This window comes from Crassostrea angulata, chromosome 4, assembly GCF_025612915.1.
Source record: "Crassostrea angulata isolate pt1a10 chromosome 4, ASM2561291v2, whole genome shotgun sequence".
Lineage (NCBI taxonomy): Eukaryota > Metazoa > Mollusca > Bivalvia > Ostreida > Ostreidae > Magallana > Magallana angulata.
The window spans coordinates 38189379-38216788 of NC_069114.1; the positions used below are offsets into that span (position 1 = coordinate 38189379).

General features: G+C 33.5%; 1 protein-coding gene across 1 annotated transcript; it reads left to right on the forward strand.

The window, feature by feature from the left end:
* The first annotated feature begins 418 nt into the window (after window positions 1–418).
* LOC128180379 (UDP-glucose:glycoprotein glucosyltransferase 1-like) lies at window positions 419–27410 on the forward strand. The gene is made up of 41 exons (XM_052848447.1): window positions 419–521; window positions 2715–2827; window positions 3051–3136; window positions 3459–3589; window positions 4525–4637; window positions 4761–4935; window positions 7925–8021; window positions 9950–10022; window positions 10303–10403; window positions 10730–10829; window positions 11044–11104; window positions 11530–11685; window positions 12125–12211; window positions 12366–12485; window positions 12883–13104; window positions 13251–13382; window positions 15241–15405; window positions 15780–15903; window positions 16013–16105; window positions 16292–16386; window positions 16939–17145; window positions 17461–17592; window positions 18742–18872; window positions 19395–19490; window positions 19669–19771; window positions 20018–20097; window positions 20220–20409; window positions 20749–20800; window positions 20952–21058; window positions 21254–21339; window positions 22060–22144; window positions 22408–22490; window positions 22854–22940; window positions 23071–23155; window positions 23252–23361; window positions 23517–23589; window positions 23995–24098; window positions 24287–24343; window positions 24663–24894; window positions 25284–25452; window positions 25590–27410. Exons 1-41 carry the CDS (start codon window positions 474–476, stop codon window positions 25619–25621), a joined length of 4593 nt encoding a protein of 1530 aa, XP_052704407.1. The 5' UTR covers window positions 419–473; the 3' UTR covers window positions 25622–27410.

Consider the following 27410-nt stretch of genomic DNA (forward strand, 5'->3'; position numbering starts at 1 on the left):
TAGGCACATAGCATCATAGAGGGTTCAGCTCCCCCCCCCCCCCCACCTTTTTCTCGCAGCAAAGATAACTGTTCCCAAATTTACCTTACCCAGGCCTCTTTCGTAAGTCTGAAAGGGGAATTAAATTATATAAATGCATTTTAATTAAATAAAAAAGGGGGATGGGAAGGAGTTGACACTCACTACTTTCCCGCTAAATGATGCCGATGTGTCCTTCCTTATGTGCGGTGAAAATATTGTTTGTTTTTGAGAAAATAGTCAGTTTTTGCGTTGTGTAAATTTTGAATTTCCCGCCATAATATAGGAAAAAATGACAAATCCATAAATTATCTCATACAGTGAAAAACCAGTGATATTTCTTTAGAATATCAACATATATATGTTTTTATTAATGACACTTTCGTTATATAGCGAGAAATACTATTTGTTTACGTTTACTTCTGAATAATCGGAAAAGAATTTTGACCAATAAAATGGTACCACATCACCAGCGGATCTACAACATGGCGGCCCCCATTAACGTAAGCAACTAACTTTCTATTTCCAAGATATTTGTGAATATTTGTGAATAAACTGACGATTCTGAACAAAATACCGTTTTGGTATTCGTTGTTGTCGTAGATTTCAGTACGATTAATTTTGAATACGCTTTATTTATATCTTAAACGAGGCAACACAAAAGCGGCGACAGACAGTTCAATTAACAATGTTAATCATTTGTTAATTACCGGTTGCTTTATGGAAGGACGCATATATTAACGGGATACCTTAATTCTTTATCACAATGTTTTCATCCTGAAATATCTGAGAACTCTTGACAAGTTTTGCATACTACGTTTGTTCATGGTAAAATATTGTGAATCCATCTCTTCCTCTTTTAAAAATCCTGGAGATAGTTTTTGGTAATCTCAGCGAAACTGTAACTGTCATCTTCCGAAAAGACGTCAGCCAAAATTTCAGCCTCAACGAATCTCGCTGAGATTAAGTTTTTGGATAGTTTAAATATGTAAAAGAATGGGAGCAATGATGACAGCTAGACCAACTTTGGCCCTTGAATCACTAGTATAAATTGAGGGGTAACTAGAATTACCGAAATACCCGTGATTTACCGAAATGCCCTTCAAAAACACCGAAATGCCTCATTTGAGCACAAATATTTAACATCATAGTTTAAATCTAAGTGTTTAAATGTATTTCCCCAATTTTTAGTTTGATAATGTAAGTATTTTGACATAAATAGCGATTTTTAACATGTGTAGACATTGGGTTAAGAACGATAACTCTTGCATGAATCGCTTTTCACTCGAATAGAGGTGTGAAATTTTATTCCCAGAATAAAATAACTAAGAATTAAAAATAACAGTTTATCAGCTTTATTTTTTTAATATCATATAATAATCATCAAAAATCCATATAGAGTGAAAGCAACTATAAAAATAGCAACTATTTTAAGACGTAATTCCTATCCTATTCCTCCTTTCTCTTGCACATGTATATAACACAAGTTCAAGTACAGTATTTTTATTCAAAAAATTAACTTAATATACAATAACTATCTATATAAAATACTAGACATACACTCTTTATGGCGTAATAATGGGCATTTTGGTGTTTTTGAAGGGTATTTCGGTGTTTTCACCGGGTATTTCGGTAAATCGCGGGTATTTCGGTAATTCTATGTACCGTAAATTGAGTTTCTGTATACAGGGTTATATTCGCCCCCATGTAATTAATTTTCGCCCTTTACAATACTTGCAAGCTTTTTCGCCCCCTCTTGAATTTGCCCAGATGCAATTGTGTTAACAGAAATGTAATTTGCAACATAGAGTTCGCCCAGTCTTAAATTCGCCCTCTGACAACTAGGGCGAAAGGGGTGAAAATAAAATGGGGTGAATATTTCCCTGTATACAGTATCTGACACTGGTGATCAAACTTGTCTGACTGTCACATATCCCCCCCCCCCCCCCAAAAAATACAGTGCCCGACTAATTCATTGATATTTCGCAAAGTTGTTCAATTTATAGTTGATACTACATGTATTTACAAATTGAAAGTACTGGATAGTTTATGAAAATATTTAACTATGATTTTGTTTTTAAAATTAAATTCCTGGAAACAAATTCTACAGCAGTATTTCAACAAAGCCTGGTTTCCCCACTTTTGAATCATTCTCGCAATCCTTTTCAATGTCTTGTAACTTCAAAGTCTCTGTGATGTTGGGTAATTGTTTCAGAACATATTTTATTAATTGCACCATTGAAAATATAATGCCACTCAGGAAAAATTTTTACAACCCCTGATACACAAGTATAAGCATGTCCAGATATAGAGGGAGGGTCACCCCCCCCCCCCCATGGAAAATTCAAAATTTTTTAGAATTTACATAGTAAAATTACCAAAAAGCTATCCCTTAGACCCCCCCCCCCCCCTTGGGAAATTTCCTGGATCCGTGCATTTATAAGAGACCTGTTCATAAATGTACATGACAGTTTTGATTCAAAATATTAAAATAGTTATCTAAAATTAAAATTGATTTGAAATCATGTACAGAGAGACCTGCCATTGTTTCTTATCCTGCTAGTATACACATCCCTGCATTTATTATGTATTTAGTTCTTTAAAGAATTTTAAATTAATTTACCAAACCAAGCTGAAATACCATATTATAAATCAGTTAAACTACTCTAATTATTTATCATACAATTTTTTTTCAGATGTGGTGGATATTAATTTGGGCCTGTATTACAGTGGCGTTTGCCAAACAGAAACCTGTTACTGTGTCCCTCAATGCCAAATGGTCTTCCACTCCACTGTTACTTGAAGCCAGGTAAAACAAGTTATAAGTTAATAATTCACTTTAGTAATTTTCTCAGAGAGCAGTGTGTTTTAGAGAATAGTTTTCCTGATTTGACAAAGAATTAATACAGTCCATAGCTTTAAGATTACCTATGCAAAAATCTACCCGTACACATATTTTTGATATTAGTTAAATACATTGTACTTTTGAGTTGATAAACTGTGATATTAATGTCTCCATGTTCACTTTACAGTGAATACATAGCGGGAGAAAGCAATGACAAGTTCTGGGAATTTGTGGATGGTGTTTCTGCCTTAACCCCAGAACAAGTTCAATCAGGTGTGTATACTGAAACCCAAATCTATCAATTAAAAATGATACATGTAAATATCAATGATTTCGAAACTTTTCCACAATAACCAGAGTCATGTAAAGATCTTGCACATTGGTGTGTGTGAACTGAACTGACCTGACCAGATGTTGTTCAAATTTTTATTCACCTCGTAAGCACAATTATTTCTTGACGTGATTTTTTTACTTGAAATTATCTATATGTGGACATATGGAAGAATCCAATATGATATGACTTCATTTTGCCCTAACTAAGGGTAAATTTTTTCTTGTTAAACTATTTTTTGATTTTTTATTATTTGATTGACAGACACAGAACAGTCCAATTACCACTTAATTCAAAAGTACGCTGCTAAAGTGTTGTCCCCGTTGCACGTACGACTGATGAAATTCTCCCTATCTCTACGCAGCTTCTCCCCAGCAATTGAAAATTTCCAGCAGGTACAAATATTTGCTTTTATTAGTCAGTGGTTGATAGAGTTCTATAAGCCAACTTTTACTTGCTTTGACTATTAATTTAGATTGATTAGGGATTAAATGATCTTTCACTACAGAGTTTCACCTATGATGCATAAAATTTTCACAAATAAAGACATATTATGTTTACCATTGCATGATCATGTTGAGAAATATTCATGATAACAAATTTCTTGCGTATTTTGCAAAATTTTCATGATATAACAAATAAATGTTGGTTAAAAACCTTCTTTTGAGTTAGCTATTCTTAAAAAGAATTTAATCTCCAATCAAATGAACTAGGTACAGTTGCATTCATATTTGCCCTGTTTTAGAGGGATTATTGAAAATATCACATGAAATAGAAATTTAACATTTATTTTCACAAAAATACCCATAAATTAAGAATCTATAAAGAGTTACCTGATTTAACTTTTATAAGGGAAAGTGTGGCGTCATAAACGGTGCATTTTCCCATAATTTTCATAAAACTGAGCAGAAGATATCAATTCTTCAGCTGTTTTTTGAAATGAAAACTATGTCCACAGCTGTTGCCCATGATGAAACTCTCATTATAACTTTATCATGTGATACATGTATCACATAAAATAAATTGATTTCGTTGTGGGCAACAGCTGGGGACACATTTTCCTCTTCAAAAGCTAAGAGAAAATGTGCCATTTTTCATCATATTTGATTAAGTCTTAGAAATATGCCAAAGTTTTGAAGTCATAATTATTTTTTGAAACAAGATAAAAGTGTAAAACTTAATGATATTTATATATACACATATTCAGGATCACATATGTTTATTTTCATGAGATTTAAACAACTTTTGAATTTTAGGGTATATATTGAAAGAAACTGTAGCTTCTTTGTATTATGAGCCTACCTTAGATTATCTTACTGTTATTTATTAGATGTCCAAAGAGGAACCAGCCCCAGAAGAATGTGACATGTTTGTCAGCATCAATGGAGAAAAAACTTGTGATGTCAGCAAGGTTGATGATGTCATCAAAACAGCAGCAGACAAGTAAACCTGAAAGATTTTTCTCCCACTTTAGCTTTTATATTTTGTAGCTTGTAAGAATTGAGAATAATTTTTTTTTTATTCATTTACACGTCATATATTGAGCAACATTCACTGGCATTTCAGAACAAAGACCCCTGTGTACAAGTTTGACCATGTCTACCCAGGAACAGCAAATAAGGATGTAGTGGCTGCCTTATATGGAGAACTCGGAAAACCTGGTTTTAGTGAATTGCATGAAAAACTTAAATCCCTGTCAAAACAGAAAAAAGTAACATATGTGCTACGACATTTTGTGAAGGTAACTGGCTTTTGTATGAATTGTTATTAATGTAGAGAATTACCAAAAAAAAAAACAAAAATTAAAATTTAGTGTGCATATGTTCAGACAATGACAGAATCATACAACATGCAGGTTTCAGAAAGAGCCATAGATAAAAAGATGCTGATCAGTAATGATACATGTACCTGTACATGTTTATTTTAGAATTATAGCCTTGATAGTTTTTTTTTTCCATTTTATGTACATGTAAAACATTGAACATATTATAATTATGTACAAGTTCAAGTACTTACAAATAACAATAATTTCTACCTATGTTTATATTGATTTTGTACTTAGTTTGTGCATACAATGCACTTTAACCTGGTTTTTAGCTCACCTGAACCGAAGGTTCAAGTGAGCTTTTCTGATCACCCGTTGTCCGTCGTCCGTCCGTCCGTCCGTCTGTCTGTCTGTCTGTCCGTCCGTCTGTAAACTTTTCACATTTTCAACTTCTTCTCAAAAACCACTGGGCCAAATTTAACCAAATTTGGTACAAAGCATTCTTATGGAAAGGGGGTTATAAATTGTAAAAATAAAGGGCACAGCCCTTTTCAGAAGGGAGATAATTGCGAAACAGTAAGTATAGGGTGCATGTCTTTAAAAATCTTCTTCTCAAGAACCACTGCACCAGAAATGCCAATATTTACACAAAAACTTGTATATATAGTGAAGATTCTAAATTGTAAAAATCGTGACCCTCGGACCAAAACTGGGGCCCCAGGCGGGGTTCAAAGTTTAACATAGAAATACATAGGAAAATGTTTTAAAAATCTTCTTCTCAAGAACCACTGCACTAGAAATGCCAATATTTACACAAAAACTTGTATATATAGTGAAGATTCTAAATTGTAACAATCGTGACCCTCGGACCAAAACTGGGGCCCCAGGCGGGGTTCAAAGTTTAACATAGAAATACATAGGAAAATTTTTAAAAAATCTTCTTCTCAAGAACCACTGCACCAGAAATGCCAATATTTACACATAAGCTTGTATACATAGTGAAGAATCTAAATTGTAAAAATCGTGACCCTCGGACCAAAACTGGGGCCCCAGGCGGGGTTCAAATTAACATAGATAACCTTAGGAAAATGTTTAAAAAATGTTCTTCTCAAGAACCACTGCACCAGAAATGCCAATATTTACACAAAAGCTTGTATATATAGTGAAGATTCAAAATTGTAACAATCGTGACCCTCGGACCAAAACTGGGGCCCCAGGCGGGGTTCAAAGTTTAACATAGATATACCTTAGGAAAATGTTTAAAAAATCTTCTTCTCAAGAACCACTGCACCAGAAATGCCAATATTTACACAAAAGCTTGTATGTATAGTGAAGATTCTAAATTGTAACAATCGTGACCCTCGGACCAAAACTGGGGCCCCAGGCGGGGTTCAAAGTTTAACATAGATATACCTTAGGAAAATGTTTAAAAAATGTTCTTCTCAAGAACCACTGCACCAGAAATGCCAATATTTACACAAAAGCTTGTATGTATAATGAAGATTCTAAATTGTAGAAATCGTGACCCTCAAATCAAAACTGCAGCCCCAGGCGGGGTTCAAAGTTTAACATAGAACTACATATGAAAAATGTTTAAAAATTTTCTTCTCAAAAACCACTTCACCAAAAATGCCAATACATACACAAACGGTTGTATATATAGTGAAGATTGTAAAAATCGTGACCCCTGAACAAAAAGTGGGGCCCCGGTTGGGGTTTAGATTTTAACATATATAGGAAAATGTTTTAAAATCTTCTTCTCAAGAACTATAGTGCAACTGTTTGGGATATTACTATGCATACATGTACATCCTTAAATAATGTAGATTCAAAAAATTGTAACTCCTGGACAATTGATGGGCACCAAGAGGGGTTCAAAATTTAAACATTTTAAAAAACATAAAGGAAAAGTTTAAAAATTTTCTTCTCAAGAACTACAATGTTTTAGTTTGTGGAATTTCTATGCCTTCGCTCATGTAGATTCCTAATTGGTAAAATCGTGACCCCCGGACCAATACTGGGGCCCCAAGATGAGGTCAAAGTTTATTATAGAAATATAAAGGTAACGTTAAAATATCTTCTTCTCGAGAACTACAATGCCTCAATTTGTGAGATTACTATCATGCATACAACCTTGGATAATGAAGGTTCGACAGTTTTAAAATAGTGACCCCTGGACTAATACTAGGGACCCAAGATGGGTTTAAAGTTAAATGTAGAAGTACCGGTATATATGGAAAATGTTTAAAAATCTTCTTTTCGAGAACTACAATGCATCAATTTGTCAGATAACTACGTAAGCACCCTCAAATAGTGTAGATTCGAAATTATAAAAGCTGTGACCTCAATCTAATACTGGGGCCCCAAGAGGTGTTCAAAGTTTAGCATAGAAATATAGAGGGAAAATGTTGAAAAATCTTTTTCTAGGGAACTATAATGCTTCAGCTTGTGAGATAACTATGCAAGCAATCTTAAATAATGTAGATTCCAAATAATTAAAACTTTAGCCCTGGACTAATACTGTGGCCCCAAGAGGGGTTCAAAGTTTAACATAGAAAGATATATTGAAAATGTTTTTAAAAAGTTTTTCTCGAGAACTATAATGCTACAGTTTGTGAGATTATTATGCAAGGATCCTCAAATTGTGTAAATTCTAATGTAGTGAAATCAAGAGTTATCTTTCTTTATGTTCTGTACAGTCTGAGAGTTATTTCTCTTGAAGTGGAACTCTGCTACGTTCAGTTTTTCAGGTTGTGTACGTGCGGTCCTACCGCAGTGCTACACATTTTCATTCCTATGTTACTGTTTATGTTGTTCAAGCCAACCATAAACCTCGGACCATAACTGGGTCCCCAGAAAGGGGTTCAATGTTTAAAATAGAAAAAGCATATGCTACGAAATGTAATGTTACAAGGAACTGCTGTTCAGGTGAGCGATGTGGCCCATGGGCCTCTTGTTTTTATAGAGTCCCTCAGAGAAGAAAACCCGACTCTCAGGGTATGGTGTGGAACTTGCCATTAAGAGTACGGAGTACAAGGCAAAGGATGACACCAAAATAGAAGGTAAATGTGTGTGTGTGTCTTTGTAAGGGAAGATCGAGATATGTAGTCCTTGAAGATGTGTCAAGTTTTTTACTTAAAGATTATTTTATGTAAAGAAATTAGATTTTGTACTGTAATTTTGTTAATTTGTATTATCACAGGGTTGTCTCTAAAAATTGAAGTAGAAGGAAGAAATAAAAAAAAGTAGAAAGGGGTCTAGCTCATAGCTAGAATGTGTTTGAAATGCAGAAATAGGCGGGTAATTACGCCACTTTAGGCGGAGGAATTCCCCCCCCCCCCCTTCCATGTCTTAGAGACAACCCTGCTATCAATATGAAATGAAAAAAAAGGTATTCTTAATTTATTCTATACTGGAACCTTAATTTCATTAAATCACTGTTTTCCAATGAGGAGAACATTGATTTTCAATAAATTTAGATAAATTTAACTGACATTTTGATAGATTTTCACATAACATAAGACTTATAGAAATTAAACTTAGTATGCAAAGATGTATATGTGTGTGCATGAAAAAGAAACTTGCCAAGAAGAAAGGCATTTTCACTACTAAGCTAAAACTCAAATAAATAAAGCCTGTCTAATTAATCAAATAAATAAATGACTTGAATAATGAATCACACATTTCTTTTGCATGTGCATGCATACAATAAATATCACTTTATCTTTAGAATGTATAACTGTATTTAAGTTGTTTACAAGTATAATATTTTCAATTTGATATCATAATTTTATATTTTTTTCTCTTTAGTAAAAGGTAAGATTTGAAGGATAGACAAAAAAATTTATTGATAGAAACTTTCTTCAATATGACTCTGAAATTGCTATAAGGAGATGGTGAATATACATGCATACAAGTATCAAACACTTTTACTCTATCTCTCTTCTATGTATTGGGAACTGCATACATTAACCTGTTTTTATTTACACAATACAATGTACTTTGAAGCATTGCATTTCTTTTCACTGCTACCACTTGGCACTTATCACTCAACGCTTTTTCAAAAAAGACCTGTAACACTGAAATGAGTTCTATAAAGGTGGAAGGATGTAGGTACTTTAAAACCAATAGTCTGATGCTATAGTATTCCCTTAGTTTTATCAGCACAGAGGAACAAAGTTCTGGCAATGAGCCAATTTTGAGTGGACATATACCTCTTCTTAACCTTTTGCCATGCCATCTTGTTTTAATCAGAAACATCAAGTTCATTACTTGCTTTTTCTTCACAAGAAAGTTTTCCAAGGGATAGCTGCATCAGCACTTTTAATGCTTCATCATTTTAGTACATGTATTTTGATAACCATCCAGTTTTTCCTTAGATTGTAAATGGCTGGGATATCAGATATCAAGTTCATTACTTGCTTTAATTTTCTTCACCTAGAGTGATCCAAAGGATACCTACATGTATATTAGCCTTAATTAATTTGATGGATCATCTTTTAAATAATATATGTACATGTATTTTGATACCAATTTTTTTCTTAAATTTTAAAGTTGCTAAGATTAAAGTGCTGCATGTTTTTTTTTTATTCGGAATGACTGTACTTTTTTTACTTTTTAGATAAAAAATCATGATTTACATACATTACATACATGTTCATGTTAATGTAATTATTGGGTATATATGGAAAAGCTGCAATTTTTATTCGGAATGTACTTTTTTTACTTTTTAGATAAAAAATCATGATTTACATACATTACATACATGTTCATGTTAATGTAATTATAGGGTATATATGGAAAAGCTGAAGTGTTTGGTTGAAAAAAATCTAAAATTCTATCATAACTACCGGTATACATAACTTCTATTTAACTATATCTGTGCCAGGGAAAAATCAAATTGTGGTTATATAAACCATTATTGGGCAAAAAAGTAACAATGTACAAAGTATTTTACAGTTTTTCTTAGTTTCTGAAATATTGATTTTAGGGGATGGAACCAATGTAGATGAAGAGGACCAGCTAGATGATGAAGTTCAAGGATTTGACTTTGCTAAACTGAAGTAAGTGAGTCCATGAACTTAGCTTAAATATTTATAATTGATTACCAGGGTGCTTAATTCATATAGAAACTGGTCGTTTCTTTAGAGAAGTTGTGATCTAAATTTAAACTGTAACAATTCCATAGCAAAATATTCATGATAAACTGTTGTATTTTTATGAGAATTAGAAAATATGAATAGTTGAGAACCTGTAGTTTTAAACATTTATTGTGTAAATATATTAACTTATATTTTGTTACATAAAATCATTTTGATGATCCACGTCCTGTCTGTTTTATAGAGAACTCCATCCTGATCAGAAAGAGGACTTGAGGAAATTGAGAAACCATTTGATTTCTTCCTCATCGGAGTTAGCAGCACTGAAAGTCTGGGAGCTTCAGGGTCAGTTCATAACTAGCGCCAACAACACAGTTCAGCTGTGATTTGATTACAGTTTCGGTTTTTGGGGTCAAGAGATATTTTCTGCCCTATATACCTTCTCACAAAAATGCAGATAGGGGGTTATGAATCAATGCAAATACATGTACCAAGCATTAAACACATAGTGCCCCCCCCCCCCCCCAAAATGATTTTTTTTATCTGCAAAGGAATCAAAGAGGTTTATTACTAGCAGTTTTGTTGAGAAATTAAAAAGAAAAAATTGATTCAAATGTACAGAGTTTGGGGTTGTATGCCAGTTTAATTTTTTTTTAACTTGTTGATGGCAGATTTAAGTTATCAGGCTGCCCAGAAGGTTTTGAATGCCGACCCAGAGGAGCAGATAAAGGTTCTCCAGGACTACAGCCAGAACTTCCCATCCAGAACAAGGTACTTCAAGACTCACACTGATGGACAGATGTTTTGAAAACTAAAAAGTTTTATGATTTATCTATTCTGAATGGTTGTCTGGAAAACTTTTAACATTCAGAAATTTTTAAATGCGTACTTTATGTTCTGTTATGCTGGTTAAAATTTTATGCATCGTTACTTCCCACAAAGAAGTAAAACATGTACTATTGTTATGATGACTTTTATTTTGCAGATCTTTGGTAAAAGTTCATGTAAAGAATGACATGAAGAATGAAATCAATCAAAATAAAAAGGTAATATCAACTATTATTAGTTATAAGTACTTACAATGTAAGCAATTTGTTGACTCTGCTTTTTACCTGTTCTAGCTAGGCCTTTCTATAATTAAGTGGGGGGAGGGTTGAATTACAATATAGAGGTGGAAAAACAAAGAATATCCAAACCCCTCTCAAAACTGTTGACCACAGGGCGAAAAAAAAAATTCAGATTTTATACTGTTTTTTTTATTTTGAAAACTTGACAATGCTTTTCGCCGAATTACAATAAGAGGTGGTAAAACAAAGAATATAAATGTATATAAATATATCGATGTAAAATGTAAACCACCTGGCAAAATAGGTAATAAATTTTTTTTTTATACAGTTCCTAAAACTTTCGTTATATGATTTTCTTCCATTATATGATTTTGACCACTTGTCAATGTTTTTATGCATTGTAGGTATTTGAGAGTGCCTTGAGCTTGGGGGCAGGAGAATCAGCCATGTTGTTGAATGGTATTCCTGTAGAGATGGAAGTTTACGATGTTTACACCCTTCTCGATCTGATGAAGTCCGAGGCGAGGCTAATGGAGGGACTGTTCTCACTAGGATTCAAGGCAAGTCTTCTAAAATCAAACTCTGTCCTCAAGTAGTTACAGGTAGATTTGAAATTTAGGTTGTGGCATTTATACACTAATTATGTGATGGTTATTTTAGAAGTCATCTTGAAGAACACTCTTATGACAGACTGTAAGCTTTATTAAAGGAATGATGCATTAGTTCAATTAAAAATACATTTACTCCAGGATAGTTATACAGTGTATAGTGTATTCACTTGGTCATTACTTTAGTTTTGATGAATGTATTATATGAATGTGTGATTTTGAGCATTGTAGGATTAAATCTTAATCAAAGATATCCCTACCTTTCTCTATCAATTTCATCCAACTGCCAAAATAGCTCCACATAGACACTTATGATTTTGTAGAAATACCGGTATATAAAGCTTTGTCTGTTTTTTATTTAATCGTAAATTCTTTTTATTTGCATATCTAGGGAGCAGAGTTAGAAAAGTTCATGCGGTTAGACTTAGGAGGCGACTCAAAGGAGTTTGCTTTGGACATACGACACACTGCAATCCAGGTATAGTAAAGACCTATAATTATCATTGTAACATTAAGACACACAGCTACGTGTATGTATCCAAGTAGTTTTGTCAAAAAGCTAAATGTACTTCGTATCCTTATAAAAATTGTGTACATGTACATGTAGGTGTATCTCATTCTCCTTTGTGCAGTTTTTAAATGACCTTGAAAATGACCAAAAGTACAAGAACTGGCCAAAAAACATACAAGACCTGCTCAGACCGACCTTCCCAGGGATGCTCAGACACGTGGCCAAGAACATATTCCATCTGGTATGTATATCTCAACATACTTCATCTAGTATGTCTAACAAAATGTAAATCTATAAGTCTATCCCAACATACTCCATTTAGTATGTCTTTAGCAAAACATACTACATCTTGGATGTCTATAGCAAAAAGGATGGCTTACACAACATGTAGATATTCCATGTTATGCTTAATTCGACCTTATACATGTATGTCTTATGTAACATACTCCATCTGTTAAATACAACATGCCCCATATGGAATTTCTAAGCATATAGCGTTAGCATTTTCACCCCACCATCAATTTAGCAAAAGCTCTTTTTGTGTCTTGTTTGTGTTGATATAAGACAAAAATGCAATATTATTTTCTTTATTCTTTTTTTAAAAAAATCAAAAGTTAACATATGTATTTCTATTTAAGGTCTTCTTTGTGGATCCAACAAGTAAAACAGACATAGAACTGATCAAAATGGCTGAGGCTTTCCTTGTTCACAGTGCTCCAATCAGATTAAGCGTAGTATTTGTGGTGAACTTTGACCAGGATGCAGATCCCAAGGAAGATGCCAGCGTTGCCATCTCCAGAGCGTTTGACTACATCAGACAAGAACATACTTTCCCCAAAGCTCTATCATTTGTCACAGATGTAAGTTTTTGATTCTGATATCTTTGTCCATGATTTCAGTATATTATTGTTCATATGGAAAAAGTTTTACTGTATTGATGAATTTAGCATAAAGATAAAGCTGAAGATACATGTATATATTCTTTACATACATGGACTATTTGCAGATTTATGAAAAAGCAAAGGGAGAGGAAATTACTGCAAAGATGGTGATGAAAGAACTGAAAAAGAAGTATTCCGACACGGATGTTACGGAAGTGTTCGGCAAAGATAATGATGAATATGACGTCCTCAGAATAGTAAGTGCAATCATAGAGCATCAACAGTAAACGTATTACTAGTATATATTTTTTATTTATTTTTTTTATTCATTTTCAATACAAATACATCTATACCATCATTCACACCACACCACTCCCACACATATTGGGAAAGTAAATATAAAAATAATAATACAATAATGATAGGGTCTTACTACACATTATGCCACGTCAAAGAGGCATACCCATCTTGACCATTTCTTTTGGTAAAATCTATTTTCCAACATTAGTTTCTCTAAAGAATAGTAATTTTGTAAATATTTCACAATATTCTCAAATGCAATATTAGCAGATTTTCTGGATTGCATGACTAAAGATATGTCTCTTAACTAACATGATAATTAGGTTTATAGCTAAGTATTTCTTTTCTGGAACACCAAAAATAACAGTTTTGGCATCAAATACAATTCTTTCACCAGACTTTCTAAAAATCCAATCAGACATTAATAACCATATCTGAAAAAAAATAGATGGACAGTAAAAGAAGAGATGTGTAATTGTTTCTGGTTCTAAAAAACATATTGAACATAGTGGGGAATTTTTAATTTTACACATGTGTAGTATTTTGTTAGTACCTAATATTCTGTGGATAATTCTATAGTTAAACCATATCAGTCCTGAATCTTTTGTGGCAGATCTAGGGTTTGAATAAGCCTGTTTCCAGTTAAAATCTAGAGGTAAATTTAAATTGAAGGCCCATTTGTTTTCACAAATAGGTTTATGATTAGATTTTACCATCAAGTGATCATAGATATTCCGTGCTCCTTTTTTACACAAGCAAAGTATTTTGATAGATTCAGGTTGGTATGGTTTGATTATTACTTGATGTGAAAACTGCTTAACATTTGGCCAAGCACAAATAATTGCACGTTTCAAACCTTCATAAGTAGTAAATGGAATCTTAACTGGATATTCATTAGTGATTCTCTCATAACTAATGAATTCACCTTGAGTATCAAATAAATCATGAACAATATGAAATCCTTTCTCATAAAGAGCCTTACAAAATACATATTTATTTTGAATCTTTACTTTATTATTGTACCATAGTGGCTGAAGCATGATATTGATATTATCAGTCTCTATAGTTTCCAAAAAATCACATTAATAAAATAAGGTTTCTTTCCAAAAATTATTACGAGTGGCTTTTGCCCTCTGTCTACAATATTCAGATCCAAACTGACATAGTTTATAAGTATGACACCCAGTTATTTCAGAAAAAATACTTATCCAGCTTGAGTTAGTTGTTAAAAGTCTCCTAATCCATGTTAGTTTAAGAGACTTAATAAATATTTCAACATTTGTCATTCTGCATCCCCCTTTTTCATAATTTAATTGCAATGTTTTTCGAGATATTTTGTCTATTTTATTTCCCAAAATAAAATTATACAGTGTTTTTTCAAATTGCCATATCCATTGAGTACTTGGTTTTGGAAGAGAGGTAAACAAATGTGTGAATTTTGATAAAAGTAAACTTTTACTAGTATATTTGGCATGTATGATATTTGGCATAAAATAGTTTTTTGAACATGTTGGCATGGATTTGAATAAGCATATTCCTAAATGTTCCTTTTTGTATACAAACGGTGCACACAAGTACCCGTATATGCATAGCATTTAGCTATGCACTTCGTTTAGCAGATGCCATATTCCTCCAAAAATTCCAAATAGAATAAACGGCCAAATTTAATATGTTTACATGCGGTTACTGGCTGTGTGCATTTTATCTTTGTTTTTGTCCATTTTTTTTCTCAAAAAGATATTTCTGTTGGTTTCAGGGAATAAGTTGGTTTTTTATTGAGATTATCACTAAAAGAAAATGTTCTTCTTTTACCAGGCAGCAAAAGATTACATAGAGAGGTCCGGACTGGCAGATTTCCCCCAGGTCTTGCTGAATGGCATCCCCCTGAAGAAGAATTACCTGACGGAGGATACCTTTGAAGAGGGTGTGGTGTCCCAGATAATGGCCCAGACCCCTGACATACAAAGGGCCGTCTACCAGGTAACAGGAAGCATATTTGAAAGATTAGAATTTTGTATCTTTCTCATTTAATGTGATTTTAGTTCAAAAGCGTTTTCACATCACCTATAGGGGTTAGGTGGTCATTTAATATATACTATTAAAACCTTCTGGAAAAAAAGTCCAAAAAGTATTAGATTAACCAAATATTTGGGAAATATTTTGGCTAGAAAAATCAACTGTGGATTGGATAAAAGTTCAAGTTCTAATTTTAATTAGATTGAAAAATCATAATTTGAAATCCAATTGATCTGATAAGTGATATATTGACAGTTCAGCATGAATTACCACAAAATGTACATGTATATTGTAGATAAAATGAAACTTTGTTATCAGCTTTTCAATACTAAATTCAGGGAAATCTCCATGACTACATGAATGTACTGGAATATTTAATGGAAAAGGAACATGTTCTACCAAGGCTGAACTCAAGAGTTCTCTCCCCTCCCACACAAACCTTGGACTTCTCTTCATCTATAGGTAAGCAAAATTTCAATTGACTTATACTGTAGCAACAAGTATTTAGTTGTGTTGTTCTGAGAATTGAGGGTCATACAGCATCAGATTTTGTGTACTTTGATACTTACAGATGACTCTCTGACTCTTGATAGTCTGTACCAGAAAACCTCAGGCCAAATCACAGCCATCACAGCTCAAGATATGAAATATCTCAGAAGAAAAGGTGAGATTCTTTGGTTTATGCAGATTAATCAAAAACCTGAATCATCTGACATTCATCTTGAAGAGGTCACTTATGAGACAAGTTCTCAGAGATATATATTTGTATGTAGCTGTGAATTATGTATGCATGTAACAGTTCTTTACAATTTATCTACATGTATTTCAATTTTTCTTCCCAAAAAATCAGACGAAGAAAGCCTGACACCTGTCACTGTGTGGGTCGTGTGTGATGTGGAAACTCCCAAAGGGAGAGAACTGCTATATTCTGCCATCAGACAACTTGTAAGTTTATCAGATATGGTGTATTTCAATCTCCATTAATAAATGTGGGGACATGTACATGTACCTATGGACATAAAAATTTAATAAACTTTTCAGTAAATATTTGCATGTACATTAAAGCAACATAGACAAATAATTTTAAATCTTTATAAATGTGATTGGTTATATCTGATGTAAAGTTTGAATATGTTTGAATACTAGGAAAAATGAAAGTGTCTTCACTGTAAGCTTCAATTCATTATATTAAGCATGTTTGCTGTAGCCATGTTTTACAGTGTAATTTGATTTACTCAGGGTTCAATCCATAAAAAGGAAACAAAATCAAAGGATTGATGTCTGTATCTTTTTTTTTCAACTTGGTTGGAATGTCTTTGTGTCTTTCTTTTGGAAGTTTTTAAGAAATGGTTTTGTTAATGATTATTTTACTTTCATCAAACTGGTTTTTGTTTGAAGGCATGTAAAAACAGTGTATTGGTTTTGGGTTTTTTTCCTTCTAAAGAATTATCAGAGAAGTTAACTTGATTAAAGTTAATATGATTTTTTTTACTACAGAAACATTCACATGAGATGAGACTGGGGGTGGTATTCAACCATGACTCGGTGCTGACCAGTGATCTGGCGGTGACTAAGGCGGTGTATGTGGCACTGCAGAGCCTGGACAACAACCATGCCAAGAGTCTGATCACCAAACTCATCAAGGAGGAGAATGTGGAGGCACTCAAGTCAGGAGACAAGAAGATAGAGGACCTAGAAGTTCATGTAAGACACTAATTTCTTTTTGCAATCTTTTGTTAAATTCAGTATTTTTAATTTATAGGTTATGAATGTTATAGGTTATGGCCCTTTGCATTTTGCACCATTTTATGGATGTGATCATAGTCAAATGAATTTCCTTTTATTGTACATGTACATTATACACTAAGTTATCAATCTTCATTCATCCCATATTACCCTATAGTTATACATGCACTGATAATTGTTTGTCAAAATGAATTTCATTTCATACACTTAAAAACTACAAGTTTACTTATCAATCTTAATTTCTTCCGATGATTATTTCTGTGGTTTCCTTAGGGAATGGACATGAAGAGCTACATGGCGGCCCTGGAGAAACAAACCACAGACTTCCTGAACCACCACGGCATGTTCGTCCGGAACGTCTTGGGCTGGGGGGAGGGGGATAGGGGTCTGGTGGCCAATGGAAAGGTGAGTGGACCTTTGAAGTGATATTGAAAACAAAAGAACAACACTGAAAATTATGTAGCAGAAAATCTTTGTATTGTTTTAGAAAAACAAAAGGTTGTTAAATTTGGTTCCTCATTTTGATAAAGTTTGACCTAGAGTATTATTGTGTACATCTTTGCTAGCCAAGGTTTTTGGTCCTCTTTGCTCCCCATAAACCCTTGGCGGATTTCAATACGAAAACTCGGTGATGTGGTGGCGCTATCTAGCGAGCAACTTGAGTTGCTTCCCTTGCATATTTACATTTTAATCAAATTAAACAATGGGTTATATACACATCATGGCATTAAAACAACTTGAAAACATATTGACTACCAAATATCGGAACATAATTAACAATGCTATTAAATACGAATTAAGTTATAACCTAGGGAAAGCACAGGATGTTTTATTCATAGTGTTTTGTAAGGACCTGTACCGGGAGTGAAAAAGTCATCGATTTATATGTACTGTGTATGAAAGCTTTTATGCCATAAAACCAGGTATCGTTGTCGTGAATATTGCAGACTAAAGAAATTAAATAAAACGCAGCTCATTGAACCCTTAAAAGCAAAAACCATAAGCAGAAACTTATATACTAACGGGATAGGCAACTTCTACATTCGCCATGTTTACTTCCCATGCTATCACGCAAACCTTGACAAGTTTGTAGAACTATGTTCAATCCCAGTAAAAGTGATCTGGTTTGACCATTGTTGGGGAGGCATTGTATTCGAGAACTTGTGTCTCAACTTGTTAAAAGCACCCAATGTTTACCAAAGATCACACATGTGTTTTCTTTTAAAGTTTATATTTACAAGCACTGGGATTGGATCAGCTATTCGCAGCTGCAGCCAATCATAAAACGGAGCTTGTCACCAAGTTTCGTAATGAAATCCGCCAAGGGTTTATGGGGAGCAAAGTGGAACGAAAACCCTTGGCTAGCGAAAATGTATTGTGTAAATCTGACATAACTTGTTAGGCATCACATATATAACACACTGCATATTAGATTGTTGATGAATGAATATTTTTGAATGCTCTTATACAAATACACCTCCTATATCTGCCTTAAAAAGAGTGATATCATTTTAAGTCCCCATTAATTCATTTTATTCACTTGACCTTCCCTAGGTGTGTGGGCCATTAGACGAGGATGAGAAATTCACCACTGAAGATGTGGATCTGTTGACGAAGGTGGAATACCAGAATGTGGCCAGGAGTATCAAGACACAGATGATGCTGATGGGCATCGACGGCAGCAGGTAAAATATAGAACTCTAATGTTTGGAGGCAAGATGGTTAAACGTTGATGGGCATTGACAGCAGGTAAAATAGAGCCTTTATGAATTGTGGCAAGATGGTTCAAATCACCAGATGTATGTGATACTTTGACATTGTACAAGAAAAAGAGGTGGGAAAGTAGAGGTAGTTGATGGAGAGAAAGGAAACAAATTAAAAAAGGATGGCACTAATAGGGGGAAATGAAATGAGCAGATAAAAATGAAAGAAAAATGACAAATAAAAATATAACTTAGCAATAACAAAGCTACCAATTACTACAATTTATATGGTTTATTTGTTAGCAAAAAATCTTTCATGCAGTATCATTTTCATGAACATGTATTTTATTGATCAGAATAAAAGTGACCCAAAAACAACTGTCATGTACATACATATACATGCACAAGTACAGACTGGTACATGAAAATTACAAGTCTTCATTATCTATTCAGTTTCAGTTGTTGTGTACATTGAAATTGTATGTTGTTGTTGGAATTTTTCAGAGGAAGTGAGCTCATCATGAAGATATCATCACTTTTGTCATCTAAAACCTCCACAACAGAGAGGAAAGAACTAAATGAACTGAAGGATCAGCACAGGTAAACAAGAATTCTGTTGTTATACTTTGTATGAATACAGTCAAACTTTGTTATCTCAAACTAGATGGGGCTGTTTAACAAATTAAGATATCAGTGTTTGAGATATCATAGTTCAACTGTATTTTCAATACATCTTATTCATTGGATGGCTTTTAAGTGGTTTGCATCATTGTTTCAGTGCAATAAAGCTCCCAGCAGATCCAGACACGCCGGCTTACCAGATTGAGGTTGTCCTTGACCCAGTCTCTCAGGAAGCTCAGAAAATTGCACCTATGATCAAGGTATGGAGCACTGTCAAGTTGGATGTAATAAAGCGGTTGAAAATAATTATCCTATAAAGTTATGAAAAGTTGATAAAATATTACAATTTATACATATGAATACAGATGTTGAATAGAGGTTCAGATTCTTAAATTGACCAGGATATGCACCTAACTCAAAACCTGGCAATTTCTGTATATGCTTTTGATAGTGTTTGTACATTTAGATACATGTATTAAGTTCTTCATTTCACTGTGTACATGTAGGTGCTGAGAGAAGTTGTCAATGTGGATGTGAAGATATACATGAACTGCAGGGACAAGCTTTCAGAGATGCCTGTGAAAAAGTATGTTCAGCAAACTTATATCATTAAGAAATCATAATATATCTTCCATATTCTGAAATACTCAATAATCTATTCATTAATAACAACCAATAATAATCTTATGACATGTTGTATTTTACTAGTTATTATCGCTATGTGTTGGAGCCAGACCTAACCTTCAGACCTGATGGTAGTTTGACCTCTGGCCCAGTAGCCCGCTTCACTGATCTCCCACAGAAGTCTATCCTGACCATGGGGGTCAATCCCCCAGAGAGCTGGCTGGTTGAGTCCGTGAAGGCCCCCCATGACCTTGACAACTTGTTATTGGAGGAGGTAGGGAGAATGAAGAAAACTAGGCATCTCCCAGAGGACTTCTGTCCATCTGTGTGTGTGTTGGAGGGCCTACTCAGTATAAGAATATTTTCAATTCGCTTTCACAAAAGAAGCAAGAAACACATACTTTTTTTTACATACTTTTTGTTACGGTAATTGGAGAATCCCTCCTATTGTGAAAAATTACCGTACCCTTATACATTGTGGTGCAATCCTGAGAATCCAGTTTAAAAAATCTATTCAGTTGGATTATTTAACAAAATCTGTTACATATCAAGGATTATAAATACACTGTAGTGGAAGTTTAGATAAAGCAAAGTTGTCTTTTCCCAATTACAGGTGGAAAGTGGAGTCAATGCAGAATTTGCTTTGGAGTATATATTGATAGAAGGTATGTACACAGCATGAGCTGACTTGAGTTGAATTCTTTAACATACAGCTATATTATATTTTGTCAATAACATCATGAATTCAGCTATACTGTCCTAATACCCTGGTACATTTTATACACCTACATGTACACTGTCTTGTATCATGTACAGGTCACTGTTCAGATGTCACAACTGGTCAGCCTCCCAGAGGATTACAGTTCACACTGGGTACTAACGCCTCCAAACCATCTGTGGATACCATTGTTATGGCTAACCTGGTAAAAATATAAATAAACTGTTCTCTCTCGCTCTTTCTCTCTCTGTCTTTCTCTCTCTCTCTCAAATAAGAATGTAATATGTTGTTTCTAACATGTTTGCCCCAGTATTCATTATATATCACTCATTTATTGCATGTTTGTTTTTGAAATGACAACCTCAAAAATAAATCATTAAAATCAATAATTCTGTCACAGGGTTACTTCCAACTAAAGGCTAACCCAGGAGTGTGGTTCCTGAATCTGAGAGAGGGAAGATCCAGAGACATCTATGATATTGCAGGGTAAGGCCAGGAACAAGCGGAGGAATTTTCTCTGCTTAAAGTTGAATACAACTTACATGAATAATTAGGCATCAGTATATGGGTACATAAACCCTTTGATTTCATTACACTTGATTGTACGCCTCAAATTCACAGACGACATGTATTATTCCTTACACTGCTTTAACTCTGTTTGGTTATTTGCGTGCTCTTTGGACATTTCGGTTTATTCATAATGCATTGACCCATATTTCTCATGTGACTTTTCTCCTGGCTTTGATGAAGTGCATATAATTTTTAAAATTTTATTGCAACTGAGTAACACAGTGATATAAGATGTATGTCCAAACAGGTGAGACCTGTACAGCAAAATACTTTGAACTGTTAAGAGATCTTTCGCATATGAAGAGGTTGTTGCTAAGCGCAAAATCTAGATTCTCCTTATATTTTTATTTATATAAAGGTTACATTTAATGAAGTTATAATCTCAAAATATAGTGTGCTCTTTGACGACTGTCTTTGACAATATGTGAAAGCTTTCTTTGATGATATAGCACAGTCTTTGACAGTATAATGCTGTCTTTGACAATATAGTACAGTCTTTGACAATTAAGTACAGTCTTTGACAATATATTTATGCTTTCTTTGACGATACAGTACAGTCTTTGACAATGTAGTGCTGTTACTGCTGTATTTGACGATGTAGTGCTGTCTTTGACAATATAGTGCTCTCTTTGACAGGCATGAGATGACGGACACTCCACAGGAATCAGACGATGTAGTGGTGTCCATCAACAGCTTCAAGAGTAAAATCATTAGGGTCAAGGTAAGATCATTAAGGTCAAGGTCACAATTCAAGTCGGTTATAAAATGTTAACATTGTTTAGCCCAGTGTTACAGTAATACATGTATGCACTACAATGAAGTAATTTTACCCAATATGCCATTACATTAAATATACTTCGAACCTGTGCCAACTTTCTTTACCAATCTAATTGCATGTCATTTGACTGATTAGGGATGAATTTCGCCATTTTGTAAATACACATGTAGGTTTATATTAATTGACATGAATCAATGAATTTTCAGGTGGAGAAAAAGAAAGATAAGATGTCAGAACAGCTTTTAAAGGATGAAGATGATGACAAGAGTATCTGGGATTCCATATCCAGGTAATCTGGTTCTACAAATCTCAAATGCACGTATACTTTCCTGTCCATTTTGATAATTTGTAATTGTCTGTTACAGCTTATTTATAGCTATACTGTAGTTACAGATGATATTTTATGGAGCTTCCAAAGTTAACAGTATTTCTCTATTTCCACAAGTGCTTTCCAAAAAGTATCATTGTACTCTATTGTAAGCAAGAAATTAGAATAAATATTCACTAGGCAAGAAGGATAGCATAAATAATAGTTATTTTTAAATTGATCAAAGATTTCCTCCTAATACATGTCATCTTTTTCATGATGACACAAGGATAGTGATACGTATTCATTGTAATGTTTTTCATTCGTTTTGAGTTTTTTTTACAGCTCATTCAAACCAAAGGAAGAAACGGAAGAAAAAGTGTTGAATATTTTCTCCCTAGCTTCAGGACTTATGTATGAGAGACTGATGAGGTAGGGTGAAAGTTGAACAACTGCAGTGAATCTTTTTAAATGTGAAGAAAAGTTAAAACAGAAACTTATGAAAGATGATCCAAAGAAACAGCCTTTTATATCTTCATGTTTATCACTTTTTTGTTGACAGAATTATGATGCTTAGTGTCATAAAACACACAGAATCCAAAGTGAAATTCTGGTTTTTGAAGAATTATCTTTCACCTTCTTTCAAGGTATGCAACACAAATGCTCAGATAATGGGGAGTTTCTATAGTATATGTACATGTATATTACAATATATTCCACATAAACAAATGTCCTCTTTTCAGGATTTCATCCCTAAAATGGCCAAGGAATATGGCTTTGAATATGAACTTGTTCAGTACAAATGGCCAAGATGGTTAAATCAGCAGAAAGAAAAACAGAGGGTCATGTGGGGGTATGTACATGTTAAAAGTGAGAAATCAGTGTTTAATGTAGAAGCAACTGTTTTGTTATTCATTCAACACCGAATCCATTTAGTACTTTTGATACTTTAGTATATGGCATATACATGTAGGTGATTTAAATAGTCTGAGGTGTGTTTTATTGCAGATACAAGATTTTGTTCCTGGATGTGTTATTTCCCTTGGATGTTAAGAAATTCATATTTGTTGATGCTGATCAGGTAAATAAGAGAGTTTCCAGTAATTTTAGAATTTTTTTCTATGAAGTAATATGCTTTATTGTTAAGGAGGCAAGGATGTTTTCTTTTTCTTCTTTATTTACTTTTCTGTCAGTAAAAAGTAAAAGGCAGAAAGATACTCCATACTTTAAGATTGTGAAGGTCAAAATGATTGGTAATTGACAGGTTGATTTCAAGACCATAATGTCAAGGTCTTTACATGATTAGATTGGTTTCCATTTGTTGTGAGATGATTAGAGCCTATTGATTAACTAATATTCAAGTTGCCTTTTAAAGTTTTAGAATGCTTTTATGAAGAAAAAAAATAAGTAAATGGAATAAGATTATCCCAGACATATATGCTTAAAATATATTTCATTTTCATATACCTAAGTTTTGCATTGACAGGTTGTGAGGACAGATTTACAAGAGCTGAATGACCTTGACCTGGAAGGGGCCCCGTATGGATACACACCTTTCTGTTCAAGCAGGAGGGAGATGGATGGATTCAGGTTCTAATGATTTTCATTGTCTTCATTCTTAATAATAAGCTGCACATGATAACTAGAAGTACCAGGACAAAAAGTTCTTGTTTTAATTTATTGTTCTCCTATCACAGAAGTAATCTCTAAAGTAGAAAGCTGATTGTTTTAGGATGAAGATAATAAAATGTTAAATGTTTTGTTATTTTTTTCTGCAGGTTTTGGAAATCAGGATATTGGGCAAGTCATTTAGCAGGAAGAGAATATCATATTAGGTAAGTTTATTTGTACATGTACTAGATAAAACTTGAAAGAAGGAATAATTTTGTAGTGCTGTCATGTTGAAAATGCGAGAAATTTTTGCAAGGTTCGCGCAGAAATCTTCATCACGAATTTTTCTCGCTGTGAACCATACATTGTCGTATGGTTATTATAACAAGACTGGTCTGGAGAAGGCTTGATCGTGAACATTAGTCATTGCTAACCAATTCATCGGAAGTAAATTGAGAAATAAAGTCATCACAAATTAAAGTTGGTTTATAGTATTTCAGTATTTCCAGTATACAGAATTTAGAGTCAATATTTCTTGTTTAGTGCCTTGTATGTTGTGGATCTGAAAAAATTCCGGCGCATTGCGGCAGGGGACCGTCTCAGAGGCCAATATCAGGGACTGTCTCAGGACCCAAACAGTTTGTCTAATTTGGACCAAGATCTGCCTAACAACATGATCCACCAGGTGGCGATCAAATCGCTACCACAGGACTGGTTGTGGTGCGAGACCTGGTGCAGTGATGAGTCCAAGAAGACGGCCAAAACTATAGATCTGGTAAAGAAGAGAAAGAGATCATTAGTACTGTAGATTCCTAATTAAACACCAACTTGAAGAATTTTTATCCAGTAGTTAAAATAAAGAAAGCAAAATGCATCTTTCAGGGATTTTAAAATCTGGCAATCATTTTTTGAGTAGCTGAACTATATAATATTCTAACAAAAGTGTAGTAATTGCAATTTAATATTCTTGTGATATAATACAAATCAGAGGAGTAGAGTAATGTTACATTTGCATAAATAAGGAATCTACAGAAGATGCATTTAATATGAAAATAATTTCTATGATCTAGTAGCCTTTTGGCACCATTATTTAAATGTTGTTTGTATTCAACTTGATCAGTTGTATAGTATTGTAATTGTGTATTCAAATGTTGTATATTTCAGTGCAATAATCCTCTAACAAAGGAGCCCAAGTTGAAAGCAGCACTGCGTATATTACCTGAATGGAAGGAATACGATTATGAGGTGAAAGTGTTATGGGATAAAGTGTATAATACAAACACGAGACTACAGGTCGAATACGAGCCGCCAAATATAGACGAGACCAAGATAGGTAAGAGTTTTTTTTTCAAGATGAACATACTTTAAAAGTTACTTTTTGAATTTTCTTTGCATTTAGATTTTTCTTGAACAAAAGCCATTTTTCAGATGTCCTCATTCAGTATTAAATAGATTTCCTTCATTTTTCAGGTTCAACATTACATTCACATGATGAGTTATAATAAATGTGTCACTCTAGTGACATTTGTTTGAAAGGTCATATTCCTTACACTTAGTACTTAGAGGAAGGAAATGGATGGACCACATTGTTTTTGTTACAAACTTAATAATTTCCAAAAATTGCAATTACTGAGTAATTCTTTTTAAGGTGATCTCGATGCTCGAAAGAAAGTGTGTCATATATTTAAAAGTTTCTTCAAACTGTATACATATTATTGTTTGATACAATTTAGTTACTGTGGGTAATGTGGTTAAATTATGTGTGCATGATGGAAAAAGGGATAATAAATAATCATGATTGTATCTACATAAAATGAAAATTAAATGTCGTGAAGGTGTGTTACATGTACTTCAAGTAATGTAGTCTATATTCATCAAGCCATGTAAAGGATATTTGATTTGGGGATGCATTAATTTTCATGACTTTTGTCTTGGTTTTTACAAGAAAATTGTGTCATTTTCTTTCATCTGATCTGTGTTTGTGATATCAGATTGATATGTACTCCATATTTAAATGTGTGCTGAATGAGTGTGAGAATGTGTTGAAATTCATCTTCCAGTGCTGTACATGTAAGTGTGAATGAGTCTTAGTTATTGTCTTTTGAAAACTACATTTCATGTCAGCTTTGTCCAAAGTCATGCAAATTCACAGAAAATTGTAATATTTTTATCATTATGGTAAATATTAATGATTTTGAACAGTTTACTTTAGGAAGAGTAAGGTTGTTACTTGTAATACCTAGTAGAATTTATTTTTACTTTTTACTCCAAATACATTGCTTGATAAACAATCCAATTCATACGTGGAAAAAATGATAAATGATGGTGTAAATGCAGAATGAGAGGAAGAGGTAAATGCAGAAAGAATGGAAGAATATTGTAGCCTAAACTGTTGGTATGTGGTGGTACATGTTTATGCGGTGCTTTGCAAACAGACTTTGTTGTTTACAGAAATGTACATAACCATGAATACATTATGTTAAATCTAAAAGTACATAATATTTGTACAGTTTCTGGAATGACATTAGGTGCTAGAGTAAGATGTCTTATTTACCATATACATTCATTCTGTTTGCAATTTTAGGGGAAGCTAAAAATTTTCATTATTTTTTTTTTTTTTTGTAATTTTTAATTTAATTTGATTATTCAATTGCTACCGGGGTATCTGTTTAATCTGAAGTTTTAAACATCTGACAATGTAAGAAACATTAGACAGTTGCACATTTTCTGTTCAATGTAGTATGTTTTTAAAAAGATGAAATTCACTGTTACAGTAAAACATGCTTTTAACAAAGTGCCGGGGACGGGCGATTTTGCTTTGTTATAAATGTACATGTAATTTGTTATATCCATTAGTTTCACAATATGTTTAAAACTCACGGGGAATGAAAATAACTTCATTACAAGCGTCAATTCATTATAAGTACATTCGCTTTTAGCATGTTTTACTGTATTTTGTTGTGGCAATACTAACATGTAGTACACATACTGTACCTCACTGTAGAAGACTGCATTTCAGTTAGAATTTAGTTTTTGAAATGTCTCAAGGTTGCAAATTTGGCATAACATGTATAACACTAAGCAGTAAGTTGTTCTTATACTTCCACAGAATTTTCAGGTTTATCATATTTTGCAATTTTCAAATTTTGTCAACATTAACCACATTTGCTAAAGTATTTCAAATTCTTGCATTTGAGACAAATGTTTGCATGCATCCACAATTTCACGTTGTGAGAAAGAGGTGATGATGATCATGATGATGACAGTAAAGATTTATTTTGTATGAAAGTA